We start from the raw sequence: 12627 nt of genomic DNA, 5'->3' as shown, positions 1-12627 counted from the left end.
GGAGGAGGAGGATGAAGAGGAGATCCAAAACGTCGCTGCTGTCCGTGATGCGTTCGAGGCGGCTGGGAAAGCGGAGTTACCTTAAGGTCTCGGTGAACGATGTGCTTCTGATGGCAGTACTGGACCGCAGAGACGATCTGAGAGAAACGTTCAGGTTTAATAATCATTTAATAATTTAGAGTTTAAGGATTTTACACTAAGTTTAATGTTTCATTATTATATACTTAATACAGGTTTTCCCACAGGGACATTCAAGCACTTTCAAGCTACGTTTTCAGAAAACAACCAATTATTAAATATTATTTATTCCTGTTATTCACTCTTGTAGGTTCTGCAGCGGGGCGCTGCTCCTTGCTTTAATCACATTGATTTAAACCTGCAGCCTGTGCTGCTGCCTGGCTCAGAGGCTCTGCGGCAGGCTGACCTGCTAAAACCACCTGCTCTACTTCTGTGTTATGGGGTGTCTGCGTTACCGTGGCGATGGGTGGTTTGGGAGCGTTACCTGTCTAAATTTAGCTCTGGCCTCCTTCTCCTTCATCCTCCCATGAGCTACGAGGTAGTCGAACACTTCACCTGCGCGCGCACACGCACACGCACACGCACACACACACGCACGCACACACACACAGGTCAGAGGTGGATCCAGGTGTTTGGCTTTAGTCCAGGTGTGTCTGCAGGTGACAGACCTCCGCTGGCGTACTCCATCACCAGGTAGAGCGTCTTCTCCGTCTCTATCACCTCAAACAGCTTCACTGCAGACAGGTAGGACAGGTGGGGCTTTAAAACGGTACCAGAGGCCCAGCTGAGGCCCGGTAGAACCAGAACCTGTTGGACCCGGCGGATCCAGGTGGGACTCACCGATGTTGGGGTGGTTCAGGATCTTCATGATGCGAACCTCTCTGAGCAGCTGAGACAGAAACACAGCAGGCCATTAAACACACTCGGAGCCGGTTCTGGTTCTGATCAAATGCCTGGTTCTGGTTCTGTTGCTAGTCTCACCTTCTGCAGGCTGGTTGGGTTCAGCTGGGTCTTGTCGATGATCTTGATGGCCACCTGAAAGGTAAAGGTACGGGTCAGAACTGGTGTTGGTTCTGGAGCATGTCCCAGAACTGCGTCCAGCCTGGTCCGGTCCAGTCTCACCTCCCGGCCCGTCGGGATGTGCCGGGCCAGCTTCACTTTGGCGAAGTTCCCCTTCCCGATGGTCTTCAGCAGCCGGTAGTTTCCCACGTGCGGCGCGTCGTCCGCGGTGACGGCGGCGGCGTTTTTACAGCGGGCGGAGCGGACGGGGCGGGGCAGCGCCTCACCGCGCCCGTCTTCCCCAGGTGCATGCTGGGAAACGAGGAAGCAAAACAACATGGGTCAACCTGAACCCAAACCGTTTGACCTTCCTGTCAGACTGGAACTTCATCCAGGTTGATGTGAATCTACAGAACAGCTGGAACAGAGAAGGACCAGGAGAACAGGCACAAGAGGAGGGAAAAGTCAGAGTGCAAGAGCGACGCTTCCAGAACGCATGACGTCACCCTGGAGGTGGCACTGGAGGGACGGGTTTAATCTGACGAAGGGTTTGAAGTTTCGTTAAATTATGGCTTACTAAGTAAAACATGCTAACTCCAGCTAACCATTAATCGGTTACTAAATCAGTTTATGATTATTTCAATAATCAATCATGACTAATGTGATTAATCTCCCTGTTCTGACCCGTCCTGCATGCTGATGCTTAGAGGAGGAACAATAATAAAGAGAGAAGTGAATAAATCTGTTTCTGTTTAAAGGTTTGTTTCATATTTATGGCAAATGAAAGAGTTTAAGATGTAAATTATATAAATGTGAGGCAGAGATTTGATGAAACATTCGGCTCCGTTCAGGACTAACTGGAGCGTCTAAGAGACAAACCTGGTGTTAAACTCTCACCTTGAAGCTTCGTTTGTTTCATGGAGGTAAAAATAAACAATAATTGATTCTCATTTATGATTCAGAGACGGATTATTTTAGGTAGACAAGCATGGTAACATCAGAGGGCTTAAAAACGGATTAAAAACAGATTTATGTCTTAATCGTAACATAAATACCAAAATAAATATTAAAACATGTTATTTCATCAGACGGAGGAATAACTTCTTAGTTTAATGTTTTGTTTTAGGTTAAGGCACCTGAAATTAATAAATAAATATCCTTTTTTTTTTACTGCAGAGTTTATGCTTATTGGAAATTATTATAGTCCAATAATCCTGAATAAAAATGTAGTTAAAAATAAAAATCCATAACATAATCTATTTGCCTTTGTGTAAAACAGAGAAGCAACATTTCCTTCTACTGTTGCAAAAATAACATAACAGTGATTATTACAGTAAAAGTTGCGCAACACGTTGAATCATTAGTTATAATATCAGAGAAATTGACTAATCATATTTAAAATCATCACTGAAATATTTCTAGATAAAGTCTCAATATGGAGCAGCTCTGATTGTATTCCAGTAAATATAATTGTTCAGATTATTAGACTGGTTGAGAGTAGAACTGATATTGATCAGTATTTAGCCTGCAGTCTGCTGCCCAACAGAAAAACGACGCTGTTCCTTTAAGACTCCAATGTTTGTCACAACAATAAGGTCAAACTACCAGCGGTTCCCACATCAGTTTTTATTTTTTTGTGCAACTTCAAAAGATTCCAGGAAAAGTTCCTTTGTTTTATTTGATACAGATTGTTTCTTTATGTGTCCATGCTCACCATTATTACAGAGAGTTTTAACAAGCATTCAGGCTTATCCAGAAGAACTGGAACTCTTAACCTTCTTATCCAACATTAGTGTCTGACCTCACATATGCTCTGCTTGTGGAAACCATCAGAAGAGCCGATGCCATCGGTTTTACTCCAGTTGACGACTCAATACTTTCTGCTAGCAGCCTGTTTAGATTTTAAGTTATTCAAAAGCAGCCATTTATTTTCCTTGGTGCTGATTGGCTGAACCCACAGAGCAGAAGATGTTAGCTACCAAAAATGTTTTCCACTATGTGTATTAATGCGTATTAAAGAATATTTGGTGCTTTAACTGTTAAAATAGGCAGCTATATGAGTCTCAGACAAGTCAAATATATCTTATTGTGTCATTTCAGCCAGCTGACTGGCAGTGCACAGCAACAGTTGATATGGAAACTCAAAGAGTTAAAAACACTTTGAACTACTAGAAGAGTGCAAGGAAAGTTTTGGCACCACTGGTAAACCTAGAACAGCCTGGAATAAAGCACAGATTTCTACCAGAACACTCTGGATCAGATTTTTGGTCCCTGGCAGATTTTGGAGTGACAGATCTGGGAGTTCTGATCAAATGGATCCGGACCGAACCTCCAGGTTCCGGTTAGGACCCTCAGGACTCCCACTGGGGCTGGAAATGTTCCAGAAAACACCGGAAACGCTCCTGATAGCCGTTTCCTCCCTGATGCTCGGAGATCAGATGATTCAGCTGAAGAGGAAAAAGTTTGGAGGTGTTTCGGTTCTGACCCACCTGTTCGGTGTCCCGCTCGTTGACGGTGGGCAGGGGGGTCCTGGTGGACATGATACCCAGGTCAGTGTAACGGAGGTCCGGTCATGAAGCCGCCGCCGCTCCGCTCCGCTCCGGAACACCTGTCTCAAACTTAGCGGGTCGGAAAGTGACGTGCTGCTCCGGCTTCGGTTCGGTTCTATCTCAACGAACTCCCTCGCGGCATCACCTGTCCCTGCCCTGGGTTACCTGTCCCGGCTCGGCTCGGATCCTTTTCCGGAAGTTTATAACTGTCATGGATCCAAACCGAACCGGAGCAACAGTTCCTCTTTAACGCCGAAGTTAGCCGGGGAGTTAGCAGCCCGACACTTCCCGGTGCTGGGACTTTATTTCGGGGAGAGAGGAGGTCCGGCTCGAGCCGCCGGCCTCTAGCTTCGGTCCGCTTGGTGAGACAGTCCTGGTTCGGTCGGTTCGGCTGGAATTTGGTTCTGTCGGTTTCTCCTCATACTCTCAGCTAGGAGTGAGCTAGCCTGAGCCAAGATGGTGGACTAACCCAACCCTATGCGCTGACGGCAAGTGACGTCAGACGCTACGTGTAATATGATTGGTTGATGAGGTCTAGCAGCAGCGTTTGTTGTTACTAGGGTGACTACAAAAAACGACGGGATGACGTTGAACCCCACCGACAGGGGCGCAACCCGGGAGGAGTAGAAGGGGACATGGAAATTTATATTTATAAAGTACAACGGAGTATCAGAGCCAAAATAAGAAGATATTTTGAGAATGCAGTCAAAATAATACAAGAATAAAGTCCCAATATTCACAGAACAAAGATGTGAAATTACAAGAAATTCAGTTGTTTTAATGAGAGCAAAGCATAAATAAAAATTATCAAGAAAGTTAAAAAGGCAGCCTGGGCATTAGAAACTAAAACACTCTGGGAAGATCAAATGGTTTAAACTATTCTTTTAAGCACACACACTATTTACTGAAGAAATTATGAATAAAGGAATATATAACCCTATGTCAGATGTGTCCTTAAATAAACAGGAACAAGTGCCATCTAAAGGACAATACACTGAAGATGATTTAACAAAGTAGTTAAAAAGAAAACTGCACTTTTCTTAGTCAAATGAGTCAAGAAAACAGGAAAAAAATCTAAGAAAAAATCAATAAAGAAGTTTATATTTAAATTCCTTAAAGTCTCGTTTTCCCTCTTTAAAGAGGATTCTTCTTCGAGATGAAACCAGATTCCTGAACAGTTTTGTCTCCAACCAGCAGAGGGCGACAGTCATCCGCTCAGTTTCTGCTTTACTTGCAGTCTTTCTGGTTTTAATCTGAACTAGACACAAAACGAACAAAGGCAAACACAAAGATTTGAAGAAAAAATTCATTTTGTCCGTTAGAAACATGCATTATTTAGCCAGTTATACATATAAACATATATTTTCACTACTTGAATTTGATCAACTTGTTGGTTTTTCACATCAATCTTGTTGCGTTTTCTACAGATTTCAGTATCTTTGAACGTATTAAACATTATATATTTCTGACCAAAGCTGAATTACTCCTCCCAAGGAAAATGTGATTTTCCTTGGGAGGAAAATCCCAAGGAAAATGGGATGTAACTCATGATCTGTAATCATGAGTTACAGATTAGTAACTCATGCACTAATCTGTGCATGAGTTACTAATTAGTAACTCATACACTAATCTGTGCATGAGTTAGGCTTGTTTTTACGTTTCACAATAAAATTATGGTCATTTTATTAACAGTGAGATTTTAAAGTACACCTACCTCACTCAAGAAGGATTTTATTTCACTGTTCACCACTGACCAGATCTCTGACGAAGAGGTATTGATCCTGTCTAAACAAAGGGTTAAACTAAATAAATCATTAATCATTAACTTAGGCAGGTTAGCTACAGCATGTTAGCATGTGTTTCACATGGGAAGGTAAAAACTACAAACTAATACGTACAATGTTTCTATAGTGTTTACATGATCTTCTAAGTTTGGAGTTACTTTGCCACCCGTTTTGCAGGAGGTACTTAATCTCTCACTGAAAAATGTAGAAAATATCACACGTTTTTCATTTTAAGAAAAAAAAAATCTAAATATATTCCTAAAAAGACCAAATATGACAATGAATTTGATTAAAATAAAAAACCTTAATTTCTTAGCGTGATGTTTTTTCACCTGAATAAATCTCTAAATCTAAAACTTCAATGATGTTTTGTAATAAAAACTAATTTATTGAAAGTATTTCTGCACATTTTTGGAGAAATGAGTCAAAACATCCAGCAGAGGTTCTACTGAATAAATACATTTATTGAAATGACAACAGTAACAGAAACACGTTTGTGTTTCTATAAGCATTCTGCGCAACTTTACAACATTCATTACTTTAGGGTTTAGTTAAGCCGCAGGAAGCTGGATTGATTTAAAATGAGTCTGGTTGCAGAGTTAGCTTAAATACGACACATTTTCTAACACTTAATTAGTCATAAAAGGAGAACGGAGTCCTGATGAGCAGCAGATGGCTTTCCAACACAGAGTTTTCCTTTTTATATTTCTAAACAACTGGCTAACATGTTAGCATCACTAAGCTAATGTTTACATTAAACGCCATGCAGATAATCTGAAACAACAAGCTATGCTAACATGCTAACATTAGCATTGAGCCGCACTGTTTTAACTCTTGATCTGGTTGATCTTGTTGTTGATCCATTTGACTTTAACCCTGGAGAAGAACGGAGGACTCTGATTGGCTGAGGCGTCCAGGGGGCGGTTCTCCTCCACGCTGGCCCGGATGGACCGGACGTCCGCCGCCGAAAGGCCGAACTTCAGGGACAGCAACGCCGAGACGTGAGCGCCGCTGACGACAATCACACAAATAATTTATCAGAAAAAAAGATTTAAAGAAAAAAAATCACTTTTTAAAAATATTTTTCTTATTTTCTAGCTTCTTCACTCTGTTCTGTTTAGTTGAACTTAGTATTTTCTTCTCCCTGGAAGTTTGATTTATTCACCCTGACTTCAGACACTCTCAGGTTCTTCTGCCTCGAGGATCTCAGTGTTTTGGTTCATTTTTTCTGACTAAATGAACAAAAATCTGCAGTCGTGGCCAGAAGTGGGAGGAGGATCCACAAGATGTGTTTTCTGAGCCACATCTGACAACCAGGTGAGCACGAAGCCTGAAGCAGCCTGGAGAAAATGCCTTCACAACGCCAAACGTGAAGTTTGTTCATATTTTGGGCTTTTAATAATTTATTTGAGTCGTTTTTATTCCAGGTTGGAACGATTCTGCAACACAAAACTGAAACAAATACAAAAACTAAGATTTGAACCATAATTTAGATTTTTTTCTGATCTACAAAAGTCAAAGACAAAGGCTCCAATAAATACATACATTTACATAACAGGTCTGAAGAATCTGGAACATTTTAATTTAACAAGGTCAGAGGTCATTAAACTACCTCAGTCTCAGGAGTTTTAAGGTTTATAAGGAGAATTTTAGATTTGCACAAATTTCTGTCAACATTTCTAAACAAAAGTAGATTTTAAGATCTTCGGTCCAACCATTGGTGCCAAAATCAAAGTTATTTGTTTATGTAAAACCTTAACTACATTCAAACTTTATGGGCGATAAACTCTAACAAAAAAAAGAAAAAGAAACTGAGAAAGTAGTTTTGAATTTTTTTTCTGTTTCAATTTTTTTTTTTCATTTTTAATTATGTTTTCAGCCAAATTTAGCTCCGTACATAAAGTTTGTAAAAAAAAAGAAAAAAGTGAAACAAGAAAAAATGTTAAATTGAATTAATCTGAAAAAAAATGAAAAACAACTAAAAAAACTGGAACTTGAAAAGTAGTTTTTTTTTCCAGTTTCAACTTTTATAGCCCTAATATAGCTCCATACCATACAATTTGTTCGTAAAAAATCAGAACCTTAAAAAAAACTTTGAGCCTAAAAAGTAGTTTTTAACTTTTTTCAGTTACATTTTTTTTACCAACTTTATTGGCCCTAATTTAGCTCCATACAGTTGGACGAGCCAAACCAAAATAAATTCTGCTGTTTGGACCAGAAGTGTTTTCTGGAGTCAGAGTGAGAAAGCTTGTAATGCTTGGTGGTGGCAGCATGATGCTGTGGGGTAGAAAGAGGTTCAGCTCAGACCCACAGCCAGATGGTCGAAGTTTGGTAATGAGCCAAGACCCCAACGACCTTTGACCTCTGGGCTGATTTAAAGCCAGAAAGCCAGACCAGTTAAAACAAACGATCAAATATCAGGCGGCATGAAGAGCTTCGACCGATCAGGAGGGAACAGAGACGCTCTCTAGCCGCTCTAGGTCTGGACGTCTCTAGCCGCTCTAGGTCTGGACGTCTCTAGCCGCTCTAGGTCTGGACGTCTCTAGCCGCTCTAGGTCTGCAGCCTTTCCCAGCAGAGACTCGGTGACTCAAGCCTCGGGCTCGGCCCGGTTTCGTCAGAACCGCTGCTTGTGGTTCGGTGTCATCTGGAAACTGAGCGTTTTGACCCACAGAGGAAAGAAACGGATCCCTGTTCTGTCAAAGCGATGGATCTGAAGCCTGAGACGCAGCGCAGCGACACCTGAGCAGGTAAACCAGATGGCTGGAAGCTTCCAGAACCTGATCCACACCCGGTGCCGCTCAGTACTTTTCCTTGAAGCGGACCCGCCCTTCCCACTGGAACCAGGAGGACTCGGGTTGCAGCACAACAAGCTGGCACACATGCAGGTACATCTGGTGTCAGGTGTGGCACCAGGACAGATGATTTATTGCGGGTTATTTAAAGCAAACTGCAGCCCTCTGCTGTGCTGCAGGTTTTCGATGAGCCTCAGGTACAAAACCCTGGAATGAAACGGCTTCATCTCCTCCTGGCTCTCCAGAGCCTTAATGACCTGATTATTCTGTTCAGGTGCTGCAGCAGAGGAACATCTAGATGTCGCAGGACACCAGGACTGGAGTTTACACCTGGGATTTAAAGCTTCAAACGGAAAACTGAAACGTTGAACATGGTAACGACATGCAGAGGAGGGAGAGCGTCTAAAGCTGCGTTTCCACAGCAAATGCTCACAGAGCTTTGTTGTGTGGAAAAAAACACAATTTGCTTTTTCCATTAAATGAGAAATGAAACTAAAGTCACTTGTGAATAAGTTTGTTCACGTGACAAATGGAAAACACGCAGCACCAACATCCTCCTATCACTTCCTGTCTTCTTACATTTACAGTTACTCCGGTAAATGTAACTAGTTACTCCGGTAAATGTAACTAGTTACTCCGGTAAATGTAACTAGTTACTCCAGTAAATGTAACTAGTTACTCCGGTAAATGTAACTAGTTACTCCGGCTGTTGATCATGTGCAAAAAAGTCTTTCCATCAGAGTTTTGCTAAATAAACCGATTTAAACAGCCAAAAAAACCCAGCTCATCTTAGCGCCAAAACTTTTTATCCAAACGACAGTCGTGTCAACATCTGACAAAATTACGATTTGGTTGATTTGACCAGGAAATGGAAACACGTCTACTTCACTTTTTTGGTGATATTTTAAAAGTTTGCTGAAAACTTGGATGAGAAACATGGCTAATGTTCAGCCAGCGCTAATCACCAAGATGGCGCTGGCTAACCTCATGCTAACGCTGCGTCACAGTCTGCTAAACAGACACAGACCAACAAACCTTCACACACTCAATCTACAGAGATGAGCTGACCGTTGACTGAAGGAGGAAGTTTAAACCAACTTCCTGTTACCCTCAAAGTGAAAATCAATCATTGCACATTTCAGCAACAAGGCAGTTCAAATGCTTTACTTCACAAAATTATAAAATCACCAAACAGTCAACAAAACCAGAAACATTCCAATGAGTGCCATCATCAAATTAATCAATTAATGTCAAATATGTTGGTGAATGTTTCATTTATTATGGTAAAAAGCAGCTAGAACAGATTGGCTCTTAGTTCAGATTTAAAGGATCTCAGGGTTTCGACTGTTTTTCAGTTTTCTGGAAGTTTGTTCCAGATTTGTGGTGCATAGAAGCTGAATGCTGCTCCTCCATGTTTGGTTCTGAAGGCCAAGACATTTTAAATGGATTTAGATTTTAGAACTGAATAAATCTGCATCTGATCCCTGTAGGCCTCAGCGTTGCTCAGCGTTGCTTAATTTTCCCAGCAGCGTCTCTCTGCGGTCAGAGGCCGAGTTCTTTCTTATCCACATGAAACAATTGATGATTTACCCAGCATGCATTGGGACACAGAAAGCCATTGTTCCTCGTGACAAAACCAAACATCTCCGATCCAGCTGCGGCCGCGTCACGAGTTAAACCTCGGCGCCCCGGATCCTCTGAGCTTCCTCAGAGAACAAACGTCCTGCTCCGAGACGGATGGACGACGACTCAGCAGAAATGACTCGGCAAAACGCCAAGCTGAAACCTGAGCTGGACAGAGGATCCAAAACTACTCAAGTAAGAGTAAAAATACTTCATAATCAAATTACTCAAGTACAGCGTAGTAGGAATACTCCTAAAAATATATAAAAAAACCCAGTTGCTCCAGTAAATGTAACCAGTTGCTCCAGCTCTGTGGGCGGTACCTGAAGTCCGGGAACCTTCGGGCCAGATCGACGACCTCCAGGTGAACGCTGGCTGGATCCTGCAGACGGAGAATCTCAGCGACGCTGCAGAGCGTTTCAGAGAGATACGGAGCCGAACCGCAGCCCTGAGACACAGCGATGAGTACCGAGTACTACTGACGAGTACTACTGACGAGTACTACTGACGAAATACTATGCTACGTGTCTCACCTGCTCTCTGAAGAAGCCGTCCATCTTCTTGGCGTCTTCCACCATCCGTTCGGACCCGGCCACCTGCTGCTGTCGGCTCTTCACCCTGGTCTTCATCGTCTTCTTCATGTACTGAGCGACCAGGTCTTGGTGGAGGTCGCAGACCAGCGGCTGAGAGACGGGGGCGGTCAGCTGGACAGGTAGCCAGGCAGACAGGTGGAGGGCGGAGGCGTCTCACCTGTTTGCAGGCTGGTTTCAGGTCCGACAGGTCGGCCAGTTGTTGGCTCAGAAAGCTCAGCAGCTGGTCGACGACAGGAAGTGAGCCGTCCACCCAGGGGGGCGTCCACAGTTGACTTAAGAAGACCTAAACATCAAAACAAAAGAGACGTTTGTCCTGCTAACAGAACAAGATGCTCCACTGAAGGAGAAAATGTTCCACATCATCGGTTATTTCTCATATTTCTGTCACTTTATTCACCTGCAGAACTTCTGCTAGTTGCCATTAGCGATGGCGTTTGCAGTTCTGCTAATGCGTTAATAGAGGAACAAATTATGAATTTAGCACATTATTGTTTTTGCTCATTTTGAAAATGTGTAGCACTTAGCTTCCATTATCTACCATATTAGCTTAGCATTTTTGCATTAGCTTCCTCTACATACCATGTTGTTGTTGCTCTTTAGCATTAGCTTCTGCTAAATGCTGTGTTGGTGTAGCATGTTAGTGGATTTAATGTGCATAATTAGCACCACAGAGTTTTTAGGTGTCTGAGCAGAGACAGTGCTGACCTTAATCTTGCCGTGAAGAGGGAAGGTCAAACACTGGTAGCAACAATCCCTGAGAGCAGAGAGCGTATCCAGACATCGGCGCTTCTGCTCTTCAGCTAAACCTTCAGCTTGACCAGATATGTAATCTCTGAGGACAGGAGAGACACTGCTTAGCTGTGACAGTTCCCAGAATGCTTTGGGGCAGATTTTCTGCAGCTCTAGTCGTGATGCAGGTGTGAGCTCACCTGAGCTGCTGCTCACAGACCAGCGTAGCTTTTAGCACTGGATGCAGGTTGCTGGGATTCGCCTTCGCCAGGTCCTCCACGCTCTTCCTGTAGCTGCAACACAAACACATAAAAGGACGAAATAACCAGAAAAACTGAAGAACAGATGGAAATAATTCCTCCAAATATAGACTTCTTAAATTAGATTTTCCTTCAGAAGTGGTGCGTGGCGTAGAGGTAAATGGTTCAATTCCTGACTTGTGCTGAATGTCACTTCCTGTTTGAATGCTGTCAATAAAGACCCCTAATGCCACAAAATCTTAAAAATAAATACATTTTTAGGTACCTTCAATTCATATTTTAATATTTGATCAATATTCAAAGTATTTGTGTTAAGTTTTTGCATAATCTTTGTTCCTAAAGGAAAATATGTTTTCTTAGTCGACATGAAAATCAATACAACAGATGCAAAATAAAAGCTGAGTCGTGAAATTTTTCCGTTTTTTAACTATTTCCTTAATTGGCTTCTGCTAACTAGCATGTTAGTTTAACGCCTTAGCATTAACTTATACCATTTAGCATGTTGGTAAAGTACTTTAGCATTAGCTTCTGCTAACTAGCATGTTAGTTTAACATCTTAGCATTAGGTTATCAGTTAGCATGTTGATAAAGTACTTTAGCATTAGCTTCTGCTAAATCAAAGTCTGCATGAATAAAGGAAAGACAATGAACCTTTTACTTCTTAGTGAAACAGTACAGCTGTGACCTGATTGGTTGTTGTGTTCAGTGGGCGTGGCTTACCTGCTGAGAAAGTTCTCCAGGTGAATCGTCAGCCTCTGCGCCTTGTTCTGGTCTTTGATGGCACAGCTGAACTCAGTCAGGGAACTGTTCACCACCTGCAGACAGGAAGCTTCGTCAGAAACGGACGGTTAAAGCCCAGCAGCGCTACCTGTCCCTGCGCTCACCTGGATGACATCGATGGCCAGCGGACTGAAGTAGTAGCAGTCGATCAGTTCGGGCGTTTTTCCACTCAGCCAGCTCTCCTCCTCCTTCTTCAGAGCCGTGCTGAGCCACAGCTTCACCTTTTCCTGAAACGACAACGGCTCAGTGAGCTGAAGCCTGCTGGCGGTCCGCCGCCGACACCTTTACCTGTCTGTGGCTCACCTGTCTGTGGCTCACCTGTCTGTGTGGCTCACCTGTCTGTGGCTCACCTGTCTGTGGGGCTCACCTGTCTGTGTGGCTCACCTGTCTGTGGGGCTCACCTGTCTGTGGGGCTCACCTGTCTGTGTGGCTCACCTGTCTGTGGCTCACCTGTCTGTGGGGCTCACCTGTCTGTGTGGCTCACCTGTCTGTGTGGCTC

General features: G+C 43.0%; 2 protein-coding genes across 11 annotated transcripts in view; both read right to left on the bottom strand.

Moving 5' to 3' along the window:
* Nucleotides 1-5: 5 nt before the first annotated feature.
* On the bottom strand, nt 6-4306 carry LOC106940360 (MAP/microtubule affinity-regulating kinase 3-like; the record flags this gene model as incomplete). Its single annotated transcript, XM_015023076.1, has 7 exons — nt 3507-4306; nt 1141-1329; nt 1000-1053; nt 859-907; nt 687-752; nt 503-573; nt 6-137 (listed from the first exon to the last, which is right to left on the bottom strand). Coding segments are annotated over exons 1-7 (612 nt in total), but the record flags the coding sequence as incomplete, so codon positions are not given.
* Nucleotides 4307-5793: 1487 nt separating this feature from the next.
* The window catches only part of LOC106940363 (tumor necrosis factor alpha-induced protein 2-like), a 17310-nt gene continuing 10476 nt past the window's right edge, over nt 5794-12627 (bottom strand). For all 10 annotated transcript variants that reach the window (XM_015023083.1, XM_015023084.1, XM_015023086.1 and 7 more), the window contains 8 exons: nt 12233-12355; nt 12069-12163; nt 11289-11381; nt 11065-11191; nt 10517-10642; nt 10300-10449; nt 10090-10214; nt 5794-6361 (listed from right to left, as the gene is read on the bottom strand). In XM_015023083.1, coding sequence (XP_014878569.1) covers nt 6178-6361; nt 10090-10214; nt 10300-10449; nt 10517-10642; nt 11065-11191; nt 11289-11381; nt 12069-12163; nt 12233-12355 — 1023 coding nt within the window. In that variant the 3' untranslated portion in view covers nt 5794-6177. The remainder of the gene's footprint in view (nt 6362-10089; nt 10215-10299; nt 10450-10516; nt 10643-11064; nt 11192-11288; nt 11382-12068; nt 12164-12232; nt 12356-12627) is intronic.

Source organism: Poecilia latipinna, unplaced genomic scaffold (genome assembly GCF_001443285.1).
Source record: "Poecilia latipinna isolate Pla-1442-1.1 unplaced genomic scaffold, P_latipinna-1.0 Scaffold3194, whole genome shotgun sequence".
Taxonomy (NCBI): domain Eukaryota; kingdom Metazoa; phylum Chordata; class Actinopteri; order Cyprinodontiformes; family Poeciliidae; genus Poecilia; species Poecilia latipinna.
The sequence above is the reverse complement of the archived record's forward strand: the minus strand, read 5'-3'. Positions and strand labels throughout refer to the sequence as shown.